Source organism: Danio aesculapii, chromosome 8, assembly GCF_903798145.1.
Source record: "Danio aesculapii chromosome 8, fDanAes4.1, whole genome shotgun sequence".
Lineage (NCBI taxonomy): Eukaryota > Metazoa > Chordata > Actinopteri > Cypriniformes > Danionidae > Danio > Danio aesculapii.
The window spans coordinates 8,303,922-8,329,372 of NC_079442.1; the positions used below are offsets into that span (position 1 = coordinate 8,303,922).

At 36.6% G+C, this 25,451-nt stretch overlaps 1 protein-coding gene across 1 annotated transcript in view; it reads left to right on the forward strand.

The window, feature by feature from the left end:
- LOC130233195 (cytosolic acyl coenzyme A thioester hydrolase-like) overlaps positions 1-25,451 on the forward strand; it is a 79,854-nt gene that overhangs the window by 20,810 nt on the left and 33,593 nt on the right. Inside the window, exon 2 of the mRNA XM_056463119.1 lies at positions 14,197-14,313. Within this exon, the coding sequence (XP_056319094.1) occupies positions 14,197-14,313 (117 nt within the window). The remainder of the gene's footprint in view (positions 1-14,196; positions 14,314-25,451) is intronic.

The following is a 25,451-nucleotide window of genomic DNA, read 5'->3' on the forward strand; positions in this document are numbered from 1 at the left end:
GAGTTTTTCTCCCTGTACTCAGGTGGGTTTCCCCTGGGTTCCCTGGTTTTCTCCCACCGTTCAAAAACATGCAGCTTAAGTTAATTGACTAATCCAAATCGGCACCATAGATATGCTCCTAGTAAGTAGTTATCTTTTAAGAGCAATCACTATCTGTTCATTAGCTACTACAGCAGGGGAGTTCTCAAGATCTACCTGAGCTCAAACTCTCCTCTCGCCTTGCAAACGGGAGGGAGCCCCGGGCTCAAGGATCTTATGAGTCCAGGTCTCTCTCCCGGGACAGCATGCCAAATAAGCTTTAGAATCAATCATCAACTAAGTGTAAATTCTTGAAAATTCAAACATAGTACCCATCTGCTTAAGTAGTATTCGATTTCGGATGAAGCTTGGCTGTCTTTCTGACATTCCTTTGTTTTTTTGATGAAAGTTCTTTTCTGCATACCAGTTTACAGTTTGAAAGAAAAGGTAATAAGATTTCAGAATTTCAGCAGAGAGGAACATTTTTGGTGTTCCAAAAACCAATTTCAGAGGACTTTTTAATAATACCTTGACCGAAATGATCATTAAAATCTGTCATTGTATAAAAGAGCCATGTGGAAAATTCTCCTATAATTCTAGAGCAGCTTTACTGTAAGTGCTCGTACAAATATGCAGGAGACATTATTCTCCCTGCACATTTAAGCAGATGCGAAAATATCTCACAATTCGTTTCTATGGCAACACTTCATTACAAAGCTTTTTTTTCTATTATTGTCTTGTGATTAAAAAAGAGTGTGTGTAACACCTTGAAATAAGCTTCTGGACTTTGTTTATATGCTTTTGGTACAGTTTTGTGAGTGTAGACAAAAGTGGTCGATAATGTAGTCGAAAGAAAGAAAAAGTAGAACATGAAGAGCGCTAAATTGAACAGCAATATTTCATCATACATCGCAGTGGCTCTAGGGTCAGCCGGTTGAGGGAAGAGATTTCGGGTAATCATCACAAGAAATCTAATCGTTGAACTGCTTGCCAGCAGCAAATTTAGCTCCTCTGGGACAGACTTTCTAATTGCTGTTTTTCCATTGAGTGCCCAGTTCTCCTTCTCATAGCGTGAGCTGGGGAATCTTACATCATTCTTTGACAGCGCAGTTAATGCCCCAGTATACTACTTTTCCATTTTTTTAAATTTTATTTTAAAATGACCTTTGCAGTACTATATTGTTAGAGAACATTGCAATGCGTCCTTGCTAAGAGTGAGTTTAGATGAATAATAAATACAGTTGACGTCAAAATTATTGGCTCTCCTGTATATCTCCCAAATGATGTTTAACAGAGCAAGGATGTTTTCACAGTATTTCCTATAATATTTTTTTGTTTTGAAGAAAGTCTTATTTGTTTTATTTCGGCTAGAATAAAAGCAGTTTAAACGTTTTTTTAAAGCCATTTTAAGTTCAATATTAAGGCTGCACAATATTTCGTTTCAGCATCGTTAGCGCAATGTGTGACTCTGCAGTAGTCACATGGCAAGATCTGCAACGTCAAATTAGGATTATAATAATCAGCCACCACAGTTCAGAACGTGTATCGAGTCTGCGCAAAGGTTAACCCTAATATAGTGAAAGGTTTTCATTTAGAAGTGTTTCTAAATACCTGTGACTCTGTGAGATTTCAAGCGAATTTAAGCCAAGAAGTTATAAAGTTGAAGCTTTAAAAAAGATTTATTTTATTTATTTATTTATTTGAAAGACTATACAGTGTTATTTTAAATATGACTGAATTTCTGTGCCTCAATACTGTTAGATTCCGACGAAAACCATAAAAGATGGTTTATTTCATTTGCATCCTTGTTTTAGTATGCTTATAATTTGTTTATTATATTTTGTGAAGACTCTGCCTCACAAAATAATCTCAATCACTTTAAACATATGATTTCTAAACAGTGTTACAACTACTAGTCATATTTTGAAATTGTATTTATATTGCAAAATATATTACAGACATAAAGAACATTGCAATGTCAGTTTTTTTCCAGTTTCGTGCAGCCCCAGTCAATATTATTAACCCTCTTAAGCAGTATTTTTTCCGATTGTCTATAGAACAAACCATCATTATAGAATGATTTGCCTAATTCCCCTTACTTGCCTATTTAGCTTAGTTAAGCCTTTAAATGTCACTTGAAGCTAAATACTACTATGTTAAAAAATATCTAGTAAAATTTATGTACTGTCATCATGGCAAAGATAAAAGAAATCTGTTTTTAGAAATTACTTATTAAAGGTGCCATATACTGCATTGGTTTAATAAGTTAAATTATTCGCTGATATTTACATGGTAGGTTTATGGTTTCAGTTTAAGTCCAGAAACCGTTTTATAAGCTCATTTATTACTCTATAAAATGCCCAAAGAATCAGAAGGTTCATAATTGACCATATATGGATTATGTCTTGAATATTAATGAGCTCTGCTCTGACTTGTAGTTCTCATACACATTGCATGTTATATGCTGAACACAGACAAATATAAACCCAATCAGAGTAATGTTGACCTATTTTGCTCATGAGGCTAAATTATGATTAAACTTGACAAATGAGAGTGATAGAGATATAGCGCATTGTATTTTTAAGCTGCAATGTCAATGAAAACAGAGCCAGAACTTACTATTATCTGCATGAACAGTTGCGCTGAGTGATTTGACATGATTCAGCATCTACACGTTTGTTGAAACATACACTTCAAATTTGACTGTAAACATGATAAATTAATAAAAGAGACAATTAAACATACCTTATGCCTCATTAAAGTGGAGCTGAATAAATGTATAATCTGTAAATCTTGCATTTTGCATCCTTAAGCATGTCTTACGCAGTCGTTGCCCAGTATAACGTATAGTAAACGATCTGTGGTTGCGTTTTTAAAGTAAAAGTCCCACATACTTAGTTAAATATAAGCTTTAAAATAGCTAATGGAGGGAAACTATCAATGTTTTTTCTCTAGAAAATATTGTTGCTTATCAAACAGAGACTGAGGCATGCATATTAATGATCTCAGAGCTACATGAGTCTGGGTTCTCTTGATGATTTCAGGTCTGGATGAACGACCTAAAGTAATCATACATGCAAATGCAGAGGGCATGGTCCATGAGTTTCATCACAGTTTGTTTTGTCCTCCAATTGCCCCGGTGTCCACCGGGGTTTTACACTTGTGGAATTTACATGATATCAAGGAAACAATGGTGTCTGAGGCTCATGGTATTTCCATTTTCATATACTGATCTCTTATAATTCTACTATACCTTGGTATACACAGATTTTCATTATCGGGTGCCTTTAAAACTGTCATGTTTAAAAATGTGTTGAATAAAATCTCTTTTCTGTTAAACAGAAATTTGGATAAAAATATGTGATAATATAATTTAGGAAGGCTAAAAAAAATCTGACTTTATCTGCTTTGCACTTTCCTTTTACCAACAAATTAAACACAACAACAAAAAATGGTTCCTGATCCAAAACCATTAGGTTGAGATGAATTACTCATATTTCAGATGTAAGACATTCATGCTATTATTGATTGTGTCACCAGGTTTAGATCCATTTGTCTATGCAAATCAGCTGAAAGAAATCATTCTGACTGACGATTGTGGAGGCATATAAATAACTCCAGGAAGAAAAAAAGAAAAGCAGGTTTCAAATGTCGCTTCCATAATTCAGCTGCAACGGCGAAAACTCTCTGCCCATCATAAGAGTGAGTCAGCTTGACTTTCATTTCACCTTACCAAAGGCAGATGGAGACAGATAGAGAGAGCGTTCATGAATTTAAATAACTGTAACACACAGTCTCACTGACTGTTCATAATATTATCCATTTGACATTTAAAAAAAGAGAAGAAAATGGATAGGAATGCATTAAACACTAACACGACTCGAGTTCCTTCGTATTTTTTTCATCACCATTCATGTTCACTAACTGACATGGTTTTGTACTTTCAAAAGCATATATGCGTGACACTTCAGCTCCTGCTGAAGGGAGTGGAGTATGGGTATGTGGCTTACTTGAGCTCCTTATTTTTCACGTAAGAGCAGACACGGCCATTTTAACCTAAATGCGTCAAGCCTTCCATTCTTGTTCACTTCCATTGATTTTTTTTTCTTTGTCATACAAAACCGCTTCCTGTGCTGATTAATGTTTCAAGCCTGTATTTTCTTATCTGTTTTTTATTATAATGTACAGTGGTCCCTTGTTAATCGTGGTAGTTACATTCTAAAAACAATCCGCAATTGGCTAAATCCACAAAGTACTCAGCATTATTTTTTTACAATTATTATAGATGTTTTATGGCTGTAAAACTCCTCACTACACACTTTATACACTTTTCTCATATAGGCATTAACGTTTTGACATTTCTCTCTTGTTTAAACACTCTCAAAGTTCAAACCTTCGTAGAAAAATAAGTCCAGTACAGAATGAAACTAAAGATCATAACAATTTGATCTTCATTTATTTATTCCGTAATGGCGCCCTACAGCAGCGCAACTCCTACCTTCCTTTAGCATCTTCCTTTGCCTTTTGGGTCTTACCGCAGAAAGTTTTGTCAACCTTGTGGGGAGAAAACTTGCAAACATACAGTACTGCACTTCAGAGTCACTCTGCTAGCGATCAAAGATTTATGTTAATTTGGCAAGCTGAACGCATTCTGTACTGTACAGGAGACATGGCATGGAGATCGATTGACAATGGTCTACAGCCAGTCAGGACGCAGAACACAATGCACTGTAGAAACAAAAGCATTATTGCATGAAATTTTGCGAAACTGAGAGCAGTGAACATATTGGTTTGTAGTGCATGAATGTTTAGTGACATTTGTTAACTTGTCATTTACCTGTAAATCAGAATCGAGCTTAATTCATTATTGCAAAATAATGGAAATTTTAATCTTCGTGTACACTCACTCTAAAAAATCCAGTTAAATTTCAGCTCAAATTTGGGTCATGAAAGATTCCACCCACCGGCCCAATGACGGAATCTAGTGTTGTTGTCGAAGGAATTCTGCTTATATGCCTTTTCGGGCGCTTCTGGAATAAGTAATTTTACTTTATTAAAATTTGTTGACCAATTTCACTTTTGACTCTACGCATAATTTAATCTGACTCCACTTTTGATTATTCTAATTTTGCCATTTATGTTTTTTTTAGCTGATCTCATTTTTAGTTGTGATACAATTTAGATTTAGATTTTTCTTGGGTCCAATTTTCTTAATTATATGTTCATTAGGGATCAGACGCCACCCCGGGTTTGCGTGTCTTCTCACGGACAGTATGTCGACACTCTGAAGTTAGTCAGAGGATGCATGATAAACTAATACTCAAATAGACTGGTTGCCAACTGCTCACTCATCCTAAAAGAATAGTTGATGTAGCCAATTGCAACTTGCTAATTTCAGTGATTAGATGATTGAAAGATCTTCATGCTGTCATGCCAAAACGCCTTCGTACAGTCAAATGCGTCTCTTAATCAAATCTAATTATGCCGAATCATAAAGGTAGCGCAGACTCCACTTAATTTACTGGATACAATGAATTCGGAAGACTCCAGAATCAATCAAAAAGGTTAACATTTATTTTCCAGATAAAAGTGTATCTTGCCAATTACAGAATCAACCTATAAAAGCCAATTCGGAAGTAAATGCACAACATCAATGACTCAAAGATAAATCTAAGAGTATAGATGGAAATCCAAATTATACATAATGTTGGGCTTGAGAGCTCTACACTATGGGCCGGTCTGGATACAGACTTGCAACCCCAGACAGACATTTCGTCCTTCTCTTTAAATACCCTGTGAGAGCAATGAATGGTTATTTGCCAAAGTTAACCAGTGACTTAAAGATTTACTCATCTGTTGGGATTTAATCAAAATTTATTAAAGATAGTGAACAAAACCTCCTTACTAGTCACACCTCATCCCATCGAGTCACACTAGTTTTTAGTTACTAGTCACACCCATCAATACCAAAGGGGAGAAGAGTTCAGGGAAGAGGGCAAAAGTGTGTCAAAGTCTGTCCTGGGCCTTTTTCTCCAGATTCCAGAGTTGTTTTTGTTTTATTACACGGCACATTTTAATTCTGAGTAAAATACATCCCTACAGTCACATATGGGCAAATTCAACCATTGGGGTTTCTTTTTATATTATTTATTTTAAATGCAATTTTGAACCCAAAGGCAGCCGTTTCCATAGAAATTTAAAACGTTGAAAAAGAAAAAGATCACAATAAAACATTTCAAGTCAATCTGTCGTTTTTCATTGTTAATTATCATAATAAATGTCAATTCTTCCTTTTCTTCTATGGGAAATTTGGAGTTTTATAACTCTTTATTTTAAGAACATGACAAACACTTGATAAACTGGCGGACAGAAATGTTCTATAAGATGTTCGATAAAAGTTGCTTTTATGACAGATTTATTCACATTACATACATTAAAAGGTGGTCCGCTACGATATCATATTTTAAATTGTAGTTGATGTGTAATGTAGCTGTGTGAACATAAACACATCTCTGAATGTAATATGCTCAAAGTTCAATGCAAAGAGAGGCATTGGCTTTTACAGAGGTAGCTTAGCAAAGCCTACAATGAACACATTTTGGAGACTACAAAAAATACATTCGGGTTAGTGAGATCACAAACACCTCAGGTTACATGCATACAACCCGTGCAGCAAAGGGGCATGGCAAGAGGCACTGTAGTGTTATACTAGAATAAGCTAAAATGCCATCCAAGCTCTGCTATTCATAGAGAGAAGTGCTTACAGTTTAATTTTAACTATGTTCCAGAGAATTATAAAAAAAAAAGATATAGCTAGCATTTGACAAAGGACAGCTTCCAGAACCTCTCCCAGTTCAGTGCTGGATTCAGTTGAAAACTGTGGATTGTGAGCCACAACCTTTAAGAATTTTTATTTGTTAAAATTAATCAACTACATGCACAGTTTCTAGCGTTAACTGTGTGTTGTAGCAAGGACGTAAACAAGGATGTCAACAACGGGAAATTGTGTTTGGCACAGCTAACAATTTATCTACAAATTCATATTTATCTGTCAAACCGCTGTAAACACACAATCTCTATGTGGACGCTTTCCCTGTGTTCTACATCTCAAATAATGAAGATATGCGAAGGTTTCATATTACTTACACATGCTTATTCCGAATATATGTTAAAGACACTTGTCAAATTTTATTTTAGAGAGCAGGCATCTGGTTCAGCTGTGTGCTCTTCATTTTTCTGTCTGATTCAGGCAACTAACACTGCTGACAGCTGCTCTGACTGGACTGTTTATACAGCACAAAATCGCGTGCTTGTTGAGGCCTGACGCTCTTCCTGGTGTCGAGTCCGCGAATCACAACACATTAAGTTAGCTGACCAATCAGAGCCTCTTGAGGGAGGGCCTTTCGGAGGAACTAGGAATTATGTCGTTTTCATGTTAGCTGAGTAGCTGTATATAATCAAAGTAAGACATATTAAAAAATATCAACGTGATTTTCTACAAATAAAGCATGAGCACACATTGCTTTGCATCTTATAAACACAACCAAGCCTTAAAAATACACTCTGGACCACCCCTTTAAATAATTGTTGGGCCATTGAATGGATTTCCTGAGGTAAATGTAATGTTAGTACAATGTTTTTTGCTCGCATCTTTGTACGGTTAAAACATTTCAGTACTGTTTCTGCCAACATACCAAACATATGATGATTGGTTCACACATCACTTGAACTGAGGCGCTACACAGCCATTTGTCACTCCACATTTAATCACTTTTATTTAGTATATTTCATATTTTATAGAATTTGATGGCTTTGAATGTTTTCTTTTCCTATAAAAAGTAACACAATTCAAATCATACTATGATCAGGAAAGAGACTATGAAGAATGAATGCGTCAATAAAATAAAAAAATAAAAAAACAATACAATTCGTCCCTCTGAATGTATTTTGACCCCAAAATTTAAGTAATCCAGCCTTGGCTAAATAATTTTTGATTCACATTGTCTAAGGTGTCATTTACACTAGTGCATTTTTGTTCCAAAACCGCGTTTTAGAATGAAAATGCTCCTTATCCAGACTGGCGTTTGTATTGTGTTTCAGAAAAATGATCCACACTATACAGCTTAAATGAGACCATTTATGCTCCCTGAGCATGCTCATATTTTGCTAGCATCTGTATTGTCTGCTACCAGTAATGGTCATATGAGAGGGGCTCATTAACAAATCAGGGAATGATATGCAATAGTCCAGAAGGCCAGACAGAGCGTGATATTGGATAGCCATGCTACCGGTTTTAAAGGTCTGTGCTTAGGTTTGCCTATAATCAAAAACAATCCCAGAATTTCCAAACTAAAATGGGGTCTTCAGTTATTGAAAACTCAGTTTTCACAGATCGAAGATGCCAGAGTAGTGTGGATGCCATGTGCAACCATAACAAAGCATACACATTTTAAAATGAGAACACAATAGTGTAAACGATACTTTTAACTAATGTGGGTCAGAATATAGACCTCCAACAGAGATTGGTAAATACTTGTGGTATTTCAGCCGCAAGTTACATCTTTGTTTGGGCAAGGTAACCCTATTTAGGAATATATTGGGACTATGCTGTGTGTCACTGATTGTTAAATGACTTAAACGTTAAACGGCACTATAGCCTAGTGGTAAAGTGCGCCGACATGTAGCACTGAGGTGCTCACTGCGACCTGAATTCGATTCCTGGCTCAGGGTACTTTGCCGATCCTTTCCCTCTCTCGCTGCTCCCTATGTATTTCTTAATTATCTCTACAGTCCTAAATAATAAAGGCGAAAAACACATAAAATATATATTAAATAGCCCCTATTATGCATTAAAAATGTCATATTTTGGTTTTGGGGGTCTACAACAACAGGCTGATATGCATGCAGGGTCAAAAAACACCTTCGTTGTCTTATAATATGCATTTATTTTTACCTCATTATCCCAACAACTCCCATATGATTTGTTTAGCGATTCATTTGTTCCCAAACCCCTCCTTGGCAAAATGCTAATTAGTCCGATGACCCGGTCTGTTGTGATTGGTCAACTGGGTTCAGCGTGAGACAAAGAGAAACGCCCACCATGGCTTATCAACATTGTTAAAGTAGTCAGAGGGCAGAGTATATGTGTGAGCCCAATGCAGGAGTGCATTAAAGCAATCCAGAAGCATATTGTTGTATTCTTAACCATAAGTAAAACAGCAACACACATTCAGTGTTAATCCACCCAGTGGCAAAAGCTGAACTATTTTGAAACTTGACCGTCACACGTGTGTAGGAACAGCTGAAGGAGGCCATAGCAATGACAAACGGCAGTGGATCGCAAGCTCACTAATGTGTTTAAATCCATAAAGAAAGTGGCATGTGCCATGTTTTCAATGTGGTTTTAGACACCATATGAGAATATAAAGAGTAACCAAGATACAGTACAAGCCATGTGGAGCGGTTACAAGTAACAAAACACAATTAAATACATAATTTTCAAGCTAGAGAAAACAAGGAGGCAGCCATTTTAATCACACTTAAGTTACATACACTTGTGAAATGGAGGAAGAAACTAGTTCCTGTCAAGCTCTGATAAAGTCCCATACATCAGTAGTCTTTTTTGTCACACGTTTCTACGTCACGCCAACACGGCTTAAGATTCGTTACTCCCACAATTCATTTAAACCTCTCTGAGTCGACTCTTTCATAGATGACTCAATAGTTTTAGGCACTGTGCACTTCAAATCTTCAAATTTAAGACTTAGCTGGATATTTCACTTCGTGCTGTGTTACACAGTGCATATGGATGTCATTTTCAAAAAAAAAAAAAAAACAAAAGAACTACAATTTTGTCTTTCTAGTGCTTTTTTGGGGCTTTTTAGGTTTTCAAAGTAACTTGAAAGCAAAATATTTAGTAATCCGATTACTGTTTACATTCAGTAATTAGTAATGCAATCAGATTACAGTTTTAGTTGTAATTAGTAATAATTTGTAATCTATTATTTTTTAAATAACTTACCCAGCATTGATGATCAGCCACTAAAAAGGTAATGCTTGTTGAATTCAATTTGCTACTCATGATAGAAAAGGTCTCATGTATAAAATGCCTCTTTTTGACACTCATGCAAAACCTCAGCAGCCATTTCATGCTTTTCCCATATTTTTACACCATCGCATATCCTGAGATGACGCTTTCTCACTAGCTGTGAGGATGCTTTGCCACAGATTGTCAAGAGAGAGTTTTTGGAGGGGGGAGGGGGAGTGGTGAAGTGCACTTTCACTGCCATGTGTAAATTGAGGGAATCTCACTTGTAGATGAGAGTCCCCGGGGTCCATCGCTAAAACCAGCTCATACAGTTATACCGGGTAGTCAAGTCTCTGCATGTACGGTGTTAAGGGAGCTAACAAAATAGACACTCATCTGCGAATTAGTAATCTAGGTTTACCTAGGAGTGTCATTCTGTTCTATATCTGTGCAATCTGACCCCTTTACTAACCTAATCATTACCATTTTGTGTATTTTTCTTGCTCAGCACTGAATTTATAGCACTTCAGCTTTCAACTGATTATGTAATGTTTAATGAAAAAAAATAGTTATGTTAGTCAGTATTCCTTAAGTACAGGGTTATTCTAAAAGTGGGTTCTTTTTGACTGTAAATGCAGTTTACAGGGTATTACACTCACATCTTAAGGGCACAGTTTGTCATTTTCGCCACTAGAGGGCGCATATTTGCAACAAACAAAGGCGTAGTTTGATGACTCCATGACTCCATTCATAGTTGTTGTTGTCCTCATTACATCCTACTGTATGTGAAATTGTTCATGGATGAGCTAATATATTTAACATTTATCAGTGTTGGGTTAATTACAAATTACTGATTACTACTGGAAAATTCTAATTTGATTACATTACTAATTACTTAATGTAAAAAGTAATCAGATTACTAATTACTTTACGTTAAAGTTACTTTTAAAACAAACGAAACCTATGAAAAATAGGTTTTAGGTTAAAAAAAGGTTATAAGTTAACTTTCAGTAATTTATCAGACCCCCTAGTTTTTTGTGATTCCGCAATCGCTAAATCCAACACAAATTCAATAAAAAGTCGGAAATTTTTGCGATCCTGCTAAATTCTTAATTAAACTCAAAATAATCACAAAAAATTTAAATAATTTCATAAAACATCAAATTCCAAACCATATAATCAAATTATATTTATTTCAGTTTGTAATGAATTGTTTTTTCATGACTTATAGACATTGCATACGCAGCGCACGTGATGTATTTGAGTGTCTCTTGAAAATTGACATCTCACCTGCGCCCTCACAATCATTACATTACATGAAAGTGGGGGGGAATTGTTTTGCAGACTGTGCAGTAAGCAGTTGCAGATAAATTGCCAGTGATTTACATGTGAAGTCAATGCAAAGATGGGATTAGACATCCTGTGACACGAATTGGGCATTTTGTGCGTTTAATGCGCTGCAAAATAAAGTGAGCAAACATCTAACAAACGGAGCAGTGAAACAGATAGAAAAGCAAGCAGCTTACAGTGATGGAGATTGGTTCAAGAATGACGGCCACTGAACGTTACTGAATTGAGGGACAATATTTGTGCTTTACATGTGTGGCTGATATTACGATCTGCGTAAAGTCAATAAATGTTTTTGTTTAACTCTTTCCCTGCAGTTTACGAGATAAAATGCTTCCCTGCCATTGACGAGTTTTACGCAATCCGTATATTCCATGTATTATGGTAGGGGAATCCCTAATATACAGTTGAAGTCAAAATTATTAGCCCCCCTTTCATTTTTTTTTCTTTTTAAATATTTCCCAAATTATGTTTAACAGGGCAAAGAATTTTTCACAGTATGTCTGATAATATTTTTTCTTCTGGAGAAAGTCTTATTTGTTTTATTTCGGCTAGAATAAAAGCAGTTTTTATTTTTTTAAACACCATTTTATGGTCAAAATTATTAGCCCCTTTAAGCTATATTTTTTTTTCGATAGTCTACAGAATAAACCATCGTTATAGAATAACTTGCCTAATTACCCTAACCTGCCTAGTTAACCTAGTTAAACCTTTAAATGTCACTTTAAGCTGTATAGAAATGTCTTGAAAAATACCTAGTCAAATATTATTTACTGCCAATATAATGTGTTTGAAGGGTACTGTGAAAAGTATTGGAAATAAGGGAGCATAAAAAACATCATTCCATGCAAAAACTGGAGATGGAAGTTTACCTACCAGTACTTGCTAGCAAAGAAATTTGAATAAAATTGTGGTGCTGAGACCCTGGTGTTGTTATAGAGTTTAATGACCAGGTGTGAGCTGTATACGGCTGTTTGGTTATACAAAGTGAGAGGGGCGTTAGATTGCAGATAGTATGATTATGGTTTAACAAGATACACTGAAAAAAATATGTTTGGTGTTCGTACAAACTACTTATGTAAAATGAGCCGGAACAACACAACTTTTATGTTTTATGTTAAAGCCACAAATTTGTTAAAACTACCCAACCCACGACAAGACTGGGAGAACATGCAAACTCCACACAGAAATGCCAACTGGCCTAGCTGGGACTCGAATCAGTGACCTTCTTGCTGTGAGGTCGCCGAAATTTATTTACATGTCACTGGTAACGAAGTTAGTAAAAAAAGTATTACATAAAAAATACAGTATACTAGCTAGTAATTAAGTGATACTGCAAGAACGATTACACTCATGTATAAATTGTGGTTGTGAACATCCTTCACTCTAGACTACGTCTATAGAGACTGTAGTACACTGAAGCTTTTATTTGAAAAGAGCAAAGGAAATCGAGTTTTCCATGATGTGACCCCTTTATATCTATATCACATGCAGTCTGCTTCCATTCATCTCTGTTCAAGTGAATTACCTCAGGCCAGATATTTCTCAAAGCAGGTCAGCAGCGATGTCTTCCTTATATTCCCTGAGTTAGTGGCTGTACTTAGCAATCTTCACACCTAGTAACTCACATGACCTGACATTATCCTCAACAGCACCTAGGCAGAATTTTATAGGATGGTTGGGACACTTCATAAACACTTTTTGCTTTGCAATATAATTTAGATTTATCTACATATTATCACACGTTACATTTGTCCAAAACAATTATCTGCCCAATATTTGATTGTGCCATGTTTTCAGCTTTCATTTGAACTTATTTGAATGTTTCTTTATCTTAGTTACATGCTAAATTCTGCTGAAATCAGTTGTGGTAACTCATGATTTGCTAGACTTAAATTTGATTTGTATGAACAATTCTTCTGTATGAACAGACGCAAAATCAATCCAGTTTTGTTCCAAAATGGCTGGCATGGTTTTTCGTTGAGAGGGTAGCTGTGCTTTATGTGATATGGAAGGCTGAAAAAGGCTTGGACTTGTTTGGTGCAGTTTCTGGGTCCATCAGACCTTTCAGAGGCCTACCCATGTGCTGTATACTTTATAGAGTATGACTGTTACAGCTGTTTAGTAACTAGTAAATGCTGCATCGTTTTGCTTTATGAATGTTAGGTCGGGTCTCTTCTGTATGTTTGTTTTCACCATGTGACTAACAGACTGTCTAACAGACAGTACTTTGGGTTAAATTACTTAAAGACACCCAAGAACAGATAAGCCGAATACAGCCAAATCTAACAAATTTGGCGAGCCAGCCAGGAGCGGACAAGCCGAATACAGCTAAATCTAACAACAGCAGATGAAACAATTTCTTTAGCTCATTACTGATAGCAAAATGGTTGCCAAGCAACAGTCACATGTTTATGTTTGTGTAGTAATTTAAATCAGCTTCGAACATGGTTTAACCAATCAGAATCAAGAACCAGAGCTATGCATTTTACAACAACATGCTTTGCATTCCACCATAAAATCAGTATGTTCAAATTAGAGGTGTCAAAAATATTGTTAATTATGAAGGTCTTATAAAATAAAATAATAAAATTGACTATTAGCTTGCATTAACAATTCTAGCTGCTGTTATGTGCTGCTACTGTTAATTCTATTTAAATAATAGTATTTCACACATTCAAATATCACTGCAACACTGCCATAGCAGAGGATACATCAGACATCAGTTGTTCAGCTCTTGTCAATACAACATTTTTTAAATGTTTTTATATGGAACTGATTGTAAGTTTCCCTGTCATCCGCAGGTGTGACGATGAAGCTGATGGACGAGGTGGCAGGAATTGTTGCTGCCCGTCATTGCAAGACCAACATTGTGACGGCATCTGTGGACGCCATTAACTTTCACCGCAAGATCAAAAAAGGTAATTAAAACACTTCTTCCAAGGCTTTTCACTCTTGTTTTTGTTGTAAGGAATCATTGGGTTTTTAGCCGTGTCTAACCCTGGAACCCCTGGAACTGTCTTATCCAAGTAAACCAAGTAAACAAATGCACTTACTGCATCTCCCTTCTGGTTTTCAATGCCTCTATAGATTTTTTTTAAAATTTACTTTAATTTTAAACATAATATATCATTTTATTACCTATGTTTATTAAATTAAATTAAATTAAATGATTTATTTTGACCAAACCATGTCTTGAGTAATTAGTGACCACATATATCCATCGGCTAACTCCTGTTTATAGCCCAGTAAATAATCGTAGCACCATGACTTACAAGTGTATCAGTCAGCCACACGGCCACTCCATGAATGGAAATTTGCGTTTGCCTTTTGTCATTTCCTCTCACCACAAGAGTGCCAGTCTGTGCCTGTAGAGCTGGCAAAGTGTTTGTGATGGACACTTTCCAACCCAAGGCTTCCAACAACCTTCAACACCAGAGAAGGAAACAGCGAGATAGCTGCACAAGTAGATTCCTGATACCCAGAAACTGAGCCAGAGCTAAGACCATAAGGAATTGACTGACATCATCCTCTCCTTGGCCCACATCCTCCTCATGAACCTGAGCCAGGAGGCAAAAAGACTAAAGCTGTGAGCCATATAACTCCAAGAGGAACTGACCGGTCTCAAATAGACCAGCAAGAAAGGGCAATGAACAGACAGCAAGGGCAGGATTTTCCAAAACAGGGCACATTTGCACAAGAGCTATTAAGAGAGAAGAAAATTGATATTCATGATGTCAAAGTTAACCCACTTCATAAAAGATTTAGTTGTTTAATAAAAGCAGCTTGCAGTAAACAAAAAAAAAGCAGTGATTGCAATGGTAGAAAACTGTAAAAATGCTACAGTAAAAGTCCATAACCTGGATAACAGTAAGTTTCCTTCATACTGTATATGGCAGGGGTTCTCAACCTTCTCCTAAAGTTCTCAAAACTTCTTTCTCCGATCAATTTTTGAAGGCTCATATGTGTAAAGGCTTATATGTATATAAGTAAATGTGTGTATATATATATATATATATATATATATATATATATATATATATATATATATATATATATATATATATATATATATATATATATATATATATACATATACATATATATATATACATATATGTGTGTGTATATATATATATATATATATATATATATATATATATATATATATATATATATATATATATATATATATATATGTGTGTGTGTATATATATATATATATATACACACATATATATATGTAAACATACACAGATTCAAATGGAACCACAGGTTATCAGAGAGATTGCAAAAGACCAGCTTCTGCTTTAAACTGGACTGACTGAATATCTACTATTAAATATCTACTATTCAAATATATACAGACAAATGTAAAATACAGTAAAACACCCTAAATCTGTTAAAACACGTCGATCTGATGGCGGTTGAGTTTGCTGCTGGATATTATTGGGAGATCGCTGACAGGAACAGTAACCGGCTCCACCAGAGCGCATCTGAACACTTTCACTTTACATGGTTTGTGACAGACTTGGTCTACGTGTACTAGATGCAGACTCGATAATGAGGCTGTTTTTGCGTATGTATTAAATCAATCAGAGAACTTCAATCTATAATCAATCAGAGAATAGGAGAAAGTGCATTACTTCGAACATTTTAATATAGGATATTAATAATGAAATCCAAAAATGATAGTATAATATTGAGACTGAGAGTTCATCTTGCGGCCCACCTGCAGGATCGCTGAGGCCTACTAGTGGGCTGCGGCCCACTGGTTGAGAATCCCTGGTATATAGGAAATAACCGCAATTCACTTTCCCAGAATACCTTGCATCACACTTAACTTTTTTTGTGCTTTTTTTGTTGTTGCTGTTGACTTTATTATGGTTCTATTTAGTTTTTCTTTTAAGTTATAAGTGTTGATAAATAAAGTTCATTGCTTTATTTTTATGTGTGCTACCATGATGGTGTATCATAGCTTATGGGAACAGTTGTTTGTGGTTCACCATATGAACTTTCTCATCCCCTTATGGTTGTGTTTTTGTCTGTGTTAAATGTTATTATGTGTAGATGTTACTACTGCACAACATTTGCGTGACAAAAAAAGGAAACAAGTTAATTTACCATAAAATTTGTATTTACTTTCCTACTGTATTTTAATGATTGAATTCCGACAACCATAGCTGCCTATTCCTGACTGAATGAATGAAATACACTGTTTCTTAAATATCTACAAACATATTATGGTATTTTTATGCTTTAGAAGAGTCAAAAACGTACATACAGCACCTTTAAGAATGAACAGAGCCTTAAGGTTTACTGTTTTCACAGTGAAAACTGTGCAAAGATGAATTATTCATTCTATTTAATTATGCTTATTACTTTCTCAATTCATTCATTCATTTTTTGTCTAACTACTCGGGTTTTAATTCTATGAGGCTTCACTGAGATACCCAGTCTTCTCAGATTAAATTACTTTTACAGCATTGTGTGAATTTCTGACATGTACTAGGTAAAGCTTTCAGACCTTTAAATTATTCAGTGTGTCTGTGTAATTTCGGTAGCAGCTACAGTATGTGGCTAGGGCTTAACTCATCAACACTCATTTCTACATCACTAACTGGTGACCTAACAGAATTGCAACAATGATAAACATGTCCGTCATTGGCAGGGCAAACAGAAAGACTCACACTAATTTGGTCAGTCAGCTGTTCAGTCAGACAAAGCAATGATCTAATGCCACTGAGTCTGCTTATTACTGTGGAAAAGGGAAAGGTAGGATACTGTATGTGATAATTCTATCAGAAAGACTTGGCAGCAGCTTCAATTTTACCCATTGATGGCTGAAGGTGGAGTGAATCTTTATCATCTTCGTTCCAAATGTAAAACATATATATAGTTAGCAAAACACTTTTATACACCTTTTTAAGCTTTTCTGTGTATGCTTTGTTAGGGAATGGTCATGTTGGCTGTCTGTGGTGATGCGCATTTATTGATACTTTCCAGATGTTCTGGTTGCTGTATTTTAAACATTAGCATCCCTTCCTGGAATTGGTGAACTCAACTTATTGGTTTAATGGCTGTAATGGTTTGGTCAGCTTCGTGGCATGCTTTCAACATGTCTAACACTGTTCCCAGAACCCTTATATAAACATCCTGAGTGGGGCTATTCATAGCTTACTCAGCCACTCTGTACCGAGACAATCACATGCATGCATTTTGAATTCATATTAGGGATGCACAATATATAGTTTCAGCATCGATATCACAATGTGCGAATCTGCAATAGTCACATCGCAGGATCTGCAATAGCCTATTGGTATTAATATAACATGACCTAATTTAATAGGTTCTAATAGTGTGAAAGATAGTTTATTTGCATGTGGTTTTTAAGGCTGTAAGATTTCAAGTGTATTTAAACCATTTGAGCACAGCAAATGACAAAGTTTGCCTTTACTTTAAGAAAGAGCAATTGTGTTTATTTGCGAATGGTGTGATTTTTACATTTTGATTATTGAGTTTCTGAACCTCATTTAATAATAATAATAACAATAATTTTTTACTTTTATATAGTACTTTTCTGGACACTCGTATCGCTTTACACATTTTTTGGGGGGGTTTGGGGGGGGTGTGGACCTCCTCATCCACCACTAGTGTGCAGCATCCACCTGGATAATGTGACGGCAGCCATATTGTGCCACACCACACACCAGCTGATTGGTGGAGAGGGGACGAGAGAGTGGAGTGACGAAACCAATTATATAGGGGATGGTTAGGAGGTCTTGATGGACAGTGGGCAAATTTGGCCAGGATGCTGCAGTCAAACCCCTACTCTTTTTTTGAAGGACATCCTAGGATTTTTAATAACCACAGAGAGCAATCACTGAGCAAAATAGAGTCCTCTTAACCAGGCATTCTCAACCGGTGGGCCTCAGCGATCCTGCAGGTGGGCCACAAAATTAAGCTTAAAATGAACTCAAATATTATACTATAATTATTTGATTTTATAATTAAATATGTCACATTAAAATTGTAGTAGTGGCGTTTCCTGTTTCCCATCGTACAACGATGATTAGAGTTATATTAACTAGCTTGCGCGTGGCTCACGTCTACGACTGGTACTGTATCAGAGTCGCACAAGTCTATTGATTCACAAACTATGCGTGTTCTCTTTGTGTGAACACTTAAAAATATCCGCATAGTTGTTCAAATAACGTCCTGCTAGCGTTTTATAACAATAATGTCTAGCTACAAACCAAACCACCTTTAGATGGATGTATTTCAACAGATTTAGAGGGTTTTTACTGTATTTTACATTTAGGGTTAGGTTGTTTATTTTAATGGATATAGATCACTAGATAAATAGAAGTCAGTCTAATTCAAAGCATCAGCAGTTTTTTTGCCATCTCCTGTAGTCCTGTCAGGCCTAAACAATCTGCAGTTGTAAAGAATAACCGAAGTAAAGAATTCAGGAGCTTTGAACCCGTCTGTGTTTTTTTTTTTTTTTTTTTAAGAAAATTTAAATATATATATAATTACATTTTATATAACAATAGAAAGAGTGGCGTTGCAGAGTGCTGTCGCCTCACAGTAAGAAGGTCGCTGGTTCGAGCCTCGGCTGGGTCAGTTGGTGTTTCTGTGTGGAGTTTGCATGTTCTCCCTGTGTTCGCGTGGGTTTCCTCCGGGTGCTCCGCTTTCCCCCACAGTCCAAAGACATGCGGTACAGGTGAATTGGGAAGGCTAAATTGTCCGTAGTGTATGTGTGTGAATGAGTGTGTATGGATGTTTCCCAGAGATGTGTTGCGGCTGGAAGGGCATCCGCCACGTAAAACGTGCTGGATAAGTTGGCGGTTCATTCCACTGTGGTGACCCCGGATTAATAAAGGGACTAAGCCGAAAAGAAAATGAATTAATGAAAGAATAATAATAGAAAGAAAAAATTTTTTGCTTATAAATAAAGCTTTAAAATAAGCATTTTCTCTAGACAGTCAGAAGCCTTCAAAAACATTTTGGAGAAAAAGGTGGGCCTCGAAGTGAAAAAGGTTGAGAACATCTGCTCTTAACCATACTGGGGCGTTAGGACCCACACAGACTGCAGGTTGAGCACCCCCTGCTGGCCTCTTCTGGCAGCAACCTAGCTTTCCCGTGTGGTCTCCCATCCAGGTACTGACAGGGCACAGCCCTACTGAGGGTGCTTTCACTCCTGTTTTGTTCCGAAATAGGGATTAAAATTTTTGTAATGTTGCACTTTGTACTTGATGCGATTCGCTTTCACACGGCAAAGTTTCTAAACGGACCAAAAGAAATAAAACATGTCAGAGTTTCACGGTTTATTTTTCAAAGTCCTTCTGATCTGTCATGCGTCCTTATTTTAATTTATGTCAATGAGCAACCAGACATTACAAGCGGAAAGCTGCGCTTTAATTTTAAATGGTGACACCCACAGACATCATCACCAAGTATAAATCAGAGGTAAGACTTTCTCATACAGAGCCCATGGCTAGAATTATGCATTATAGCCTTTACATTATAGAGAGAAATAACAGATAAACCAAGACTGCAGATCGGTCAATTTTCCTAGCGGATAAACAGCTCTCGTTAATAGTTCAGCATGCTTTCACTTTCGTATTTGACATGAAACGCACATTTACCGGTAGGAATGACGTCTTGCCCTTTATATAGCCATATATATGTCTATGGCTCTGATCGTTATGCTTTCTCACTACAATCGATTCGTTCCAGAGTTTGTTTCAATCAAGCCAAGACCACCTCATTCAGGCGATCTCGGACCGATTGATTTGGTGCAGATCCGATGGTGGTTTCACTTATGCCAAACGAACCGTGCTAACTGGGGAAACGAGGCAGGTTCCAAAACAAAAGTCTAGGTGTGAAAGCACCCTTAGACGTTGAAAGCTAGCTGCCAATGATCATTTATTCCATTTGTATCTTTTTCTATTGTTTACGTCTGTGCTTTAATTTATTTAGCATAGTTTCGAATAATAATACTAGTAAATTTTAAAATCATTAACCAAAATGACCTCTAAACAGCTGCGCTTGTATTTGTAAACATGTCTTTTGTTGATGGTTTCTCTTTAACTTAAAACTTTAGCATTCATGCAGCTGCTTTTGTCCAAGAGAAAAAACAAAATACTGAATAAAGGATAACTATTGCTAGCATTTGGAGGCAGAGGCTCTATCTTCAGCTATAAAAATAGTAAAATTTCCACGTTTGACTACACAGAGGTCTGTGCGACAAACATGGGCCTATTTGGAAAATTAGTGTGAACACATTTCACTTCGCTTTTACATGTGGAGAGGTACATTGGAGTGTGCTACAGCTTGTGAGACCCTCTTTAAAACAAAAGACTATGGTGTTGTACTGAATCTGACTCACCGGTTGTCGTAAGCATTTTAATGATCTTTTTTTAAAGAAACATGCAGTTCCTAACGAGCAGTTGCTAAATGCGTACTGAATAAAGGATTCAAAGGCTTTATTTTCATGAACAGAATAGATGTGAATGCGTCATCTGCGTCAGTATGTTCTGATTGGCCCACAGTAGATGAATAATGTCTGACGTCAGTGCATTCTGAACTTCTCTTTATGCGTTCAAAAAGAGGAGAATTTCGGGAAATTGCTGGTAATATTACAACAATTCTTTCCAGAAACTTGATGGAACAATTTTTTAGTATTTTTAAAAAGCGCCTGTTCACACATGATCTCTTTTCGGAAATGTATCTGTAATTCCTATCGAGATTGAGAACCATTCTGTGATAATGACAGCTTCAGGGAGTAATGGCTCTGTGTAGTAAATGCTTCTACGTAGGGATGCTCAAAATAACGATTAACCGTTAACCAAAAGGGTGTGTTTGTAACCGATTAATGGTATCAGTTAAATGATTAAAAAATATTATTTGATATAGTTTGGCTGCATAAGGAGCTGATCACAGCGAACACGCTTATTAATTCATGTCATTAACGTCGCCTCATTCGCCAACCATAGAGAACTTCTAGAGGTCTCCATAACGCTGGACCAGGCCGTATCCTGAGCAGATGCTGTGGTTCCTGAAAGACCACAGTGACAGAGGAGTCTCTGCTTAGATCTCGTGGGCTAGCATGAACACCCGCCGGTGACCTACTCACACCTGCAGCTTCTCTACCATGGACGTCAAGCGTTCTCCTGTGAACAAGTTAAAAAAGAAATGGTCCCATGTAAAGGTGGGGGTTTAGAGGAGAACAGCGGCGCACCGTCAAAGTGAGGACCAAACAGGCGAGGGAACAGGGGATGCTGAACTAACACCCTTTGAGGAGAGAGTTGCCTCAATTGTGGGCGACAAACAATTTCAGAGTTGATTTGAATATTTGTTCTCAAATAGTGTCAGAGTTTAATTGACTTTTACAATTTTTAAGATATTTAAAAATAATATTAAATAAATAAAGTGCTAATTCTAAAAAGAATCTTGTGCAATAAGCAGGATGTTTTTCTGAACATTTTGTTACTGATTTTATTGTATAATTTGATATGGTTGTATTGTTTAATTCATTCGTATGGTTATTTTTTTTTTAAATCGAGAAATTAAGCCTTGTGCAACATAAAGGGCATATATTTATGCCTATCTGACCTATTTTTGGCTCAAACTATAACGAATATCTAATGAATGTCATACGTCAAACTAGCTTTTACCGCGGTTCAACAGCATGGTATCGAAACCTTATATACCTGCTTGACAAGCGGATGATCCTATCTCATACAGCTGGCATTGCACGACTCAAAGATACTTTGTAGTGTGCAGTTTTACATAATTGTCTCTCGGAGTCGCCAGTGGAAAAAAAAAATAAACACACACAAGAAATGCACGTACGCCAGACATGAAGTTGGCATGGACCAACGCACATTCTCACGTTAATTTCATCGTTAGTAAATCCAAACGCGAGCGTGAAATCTGGTGTATGCAAAGTTTTTATGCATACGGAGCATTGATACATACGGCCCCTGGTCTCTTTCAAGGTTGTTTTCCTTCACTTTCGTCAATTGGTGAAGTTTGTTCCTCACCACTGGCTTGCTTAGTTTGAGACTTGTGGAGCTGCGCATCGATGGATTTGCTTTTCAGTGTTTGGACTTGAAAATGCAGTGAAAATTAAGCCACACTGAGTTGAACTAAATTGAACTTCAACTTTAAAAACTTGACTGACACAGTTTCAATTTCAATTTGTTAAGCTGAATAGACTCAATCTACATTGTAAAAACACTATAGAAATTAATTTAATTGAATTCGGGCGAATAGCGCCGAAGAATGTCTGATTGCATCTATGCATTGACTTAACCTGTAAATCATTCGTGCTTGACGCTTCATCCCCATCTGGTATGAACGTACCATAAAAACTTTCAACAATGAAAGCAGTTAAATCTGTTTATTTACCAACCAGTTTGGAGATTTACTGGGTTTTTTCTTCTTGGGTATTTGGAGTTTTCTCACAAGAGCACCCTCTACCCTTTGGAGGAGATTTATTACTGATCACAGAACTGTTCTTTCTTGACAAGATGCGCATGACAATCGATCAGATGAATTGAATGGAAAGACAATGCAAGAACAAAATAATATATCTACCCTCAGGCTGTGTTTCCATGGAAATCAAGACCAGACATATACATCAAAGAGGGCAGGAAATGGACCTAACAATTTCCAACCATCCCTTCTTGCTCAGAATAGCTCTAAACGGCAAATTGCCATGAATGCTTTTTAAATGAGCGAGATCCACTCTTCTACACTGTAACTAGCAGTTCAGTGTTTTAAGGTCTTATTAAACCATTCTGCAGCTACCTCAGGGCTCCATTAAATGCGTAAAAGTACATTTAAGTATTATCTTTTTCCCCAGAATCTATTAAATATATATAGGGGATAATAAGGTCTGTCCATTCCTGGGCTGAGTTTAACAGCGCCAGGTGTCAAAGCCACATCACTGACAGGGCCAGTAAAATGAAAAAAATTAAAGGGAGCAAGTGATTTTCTTTGATCTTACCTTGATGGATAAGATCAAAGTCGTCAGATAGAAAGCTGGAGGGGGCTGAAGTGACACATGGTCACCCTCCCTCCGCGTACACAAAGCAGGAACCTTCTAATTCACGCAGCCTTATTAATTCTCTCATTTTCCGTGGCATTTGCATTCTGTTTACTATGAGCTTCGCACCAAGCTTTTTAATCAAAGTTTATCCTCTAAATCCTTTAGCTTTTTACAAAGAAGCAGAATACCGCTCTGCAAGCATTATCTGCAGATCTGTGTTGTTTGGCTCATTAGAAATGACAATACAGCTTTAAATCAAAGAAATATATGTCATCTACTATGGTTTACTAATGCTTGGTGAAACTACAACCAAAATTTGGCCCAAAAATATCTTGAGTCTAGTGACGTAAAGCTTGACAAACGTTTTTTGTGTGCATTTGTACATAAGAGAGTGGGAGAAGGCATGTTTTGCATGATTAAATGCAATTTCATGGGGTTAAATATGGTGGTGTTCACCCTCCTATGAGCTTTTTTTGTAGTTATAAGAGCTTTTTTTGTTATATTGAACAAAATTACATGTACTAGTATTCAGTTTAAAGTCTAATTTAAAGGTGCTGTATGCACGTTTTTGACTCTCCTAAAGCATTTACAGATATTTGAGAAACAAGTGAACATTCTTGTTTATCTGAAAAACAATGCTAAAGTCAGTTATTCTGCTTTGAAAATGTGCATTACATGGAACGACTGTCTTTGTTTTGGTCCCTTTAACCCGCCCGAAACCAGTTTAGCCATTTATATTTCAGCACCCCGGGTTGCCTTGATGGAAAACAGTGTATTTCATCCATTTAGTCTGGAAGACTCTCAAAGCATGCGTCCGTAATGGAATGCAACTTTTGGTTGACAGTAACAGACTCCAAAATGAGAAGCAGATTCAGAGTTCCACATGAGGTGTTTTATTAATTAGCAAATAATATAAATAGTATGAACATAAACATTAGGTGAGCAGGTTACATTGGAACCCCATTTCCTAACTAAACCCTACATGATGAGATTTGCATTAAAAAGCAATTACTGCTAAGCAATAGATGTTAATAACTGTGATAGTTGGGTCTAGGTTTGGGAAAGGTGTAGACGTTAATAACTGTGATGGTTGGGTTTAGGTTTGGGGAAGGTGTAGATGTTAATAACTATGATAGTTGGGTTAAGGTTTGGGAAAGATGTAGAAGTTAATAACTGATAGTTGGGTTAAGGTTTGAGGAAGGTGTAGACGTTAATAACTGTGATGGTTGGGTTTAGGTTTTTGGAAGGTGTAGACATTAATAACTGATAGTTGGATTCAGGTTTGGGAAAGGTGTAGACGTTAATAACTGTGATGATTGGGTTAAGGGTTGGGAAAGGTGTAGACAATAATAACTATGATGATTGGGTTAAGGTTTGGGAAGGTGTAGACATTAATAACTGATAGTTGGATTTAGGTTCGGGAAAGGTGGAGACGTTAATAACTGATGGTTGGGTTTAGGTTTTGAGAAGGTGTAGACGTTAATAACTGTGATGATTGGGTTAAGGGTTGGGAAAGGTGTAGACATTAATAACTGTTAATTGGGTTTAGGTTTGGGAAAGGTGTAGATGTTAATAACTGTGACAGTTGGGTTTAGGTTTGGGAAAGGTGTAGATGTTAATAACTGTGATGGTTGGGTTTAGGTTTGTGAAAGGTGTAGACATTAATAACTTTGATGGTTGGGTTTAGGGTTGGGAAAGGTGCAGACTTTAATAACCATGATGGTTGGGTTAAGGGTTGGGTAAGGTGTAGACATTAATAACTGATTATTGGGTTAAGGGTTGGGAAAGGTGCAGACTTTAATAACTGTGATGGTTGGTTTTAGGGTTTGGAAAGGTGTAGACATTAAACAATCACTGTTGGATTAAGGATTGGAGTAGGTGTAGACGTTATATAATGATGGTTGGGTTTAGGTTTGGAGTAGGTGTAGACGTTATTAACTGAAGTGCATTGCCATCTTGTCAACAACAACACGTTATGCCTCTATTAGGCCTACAAGT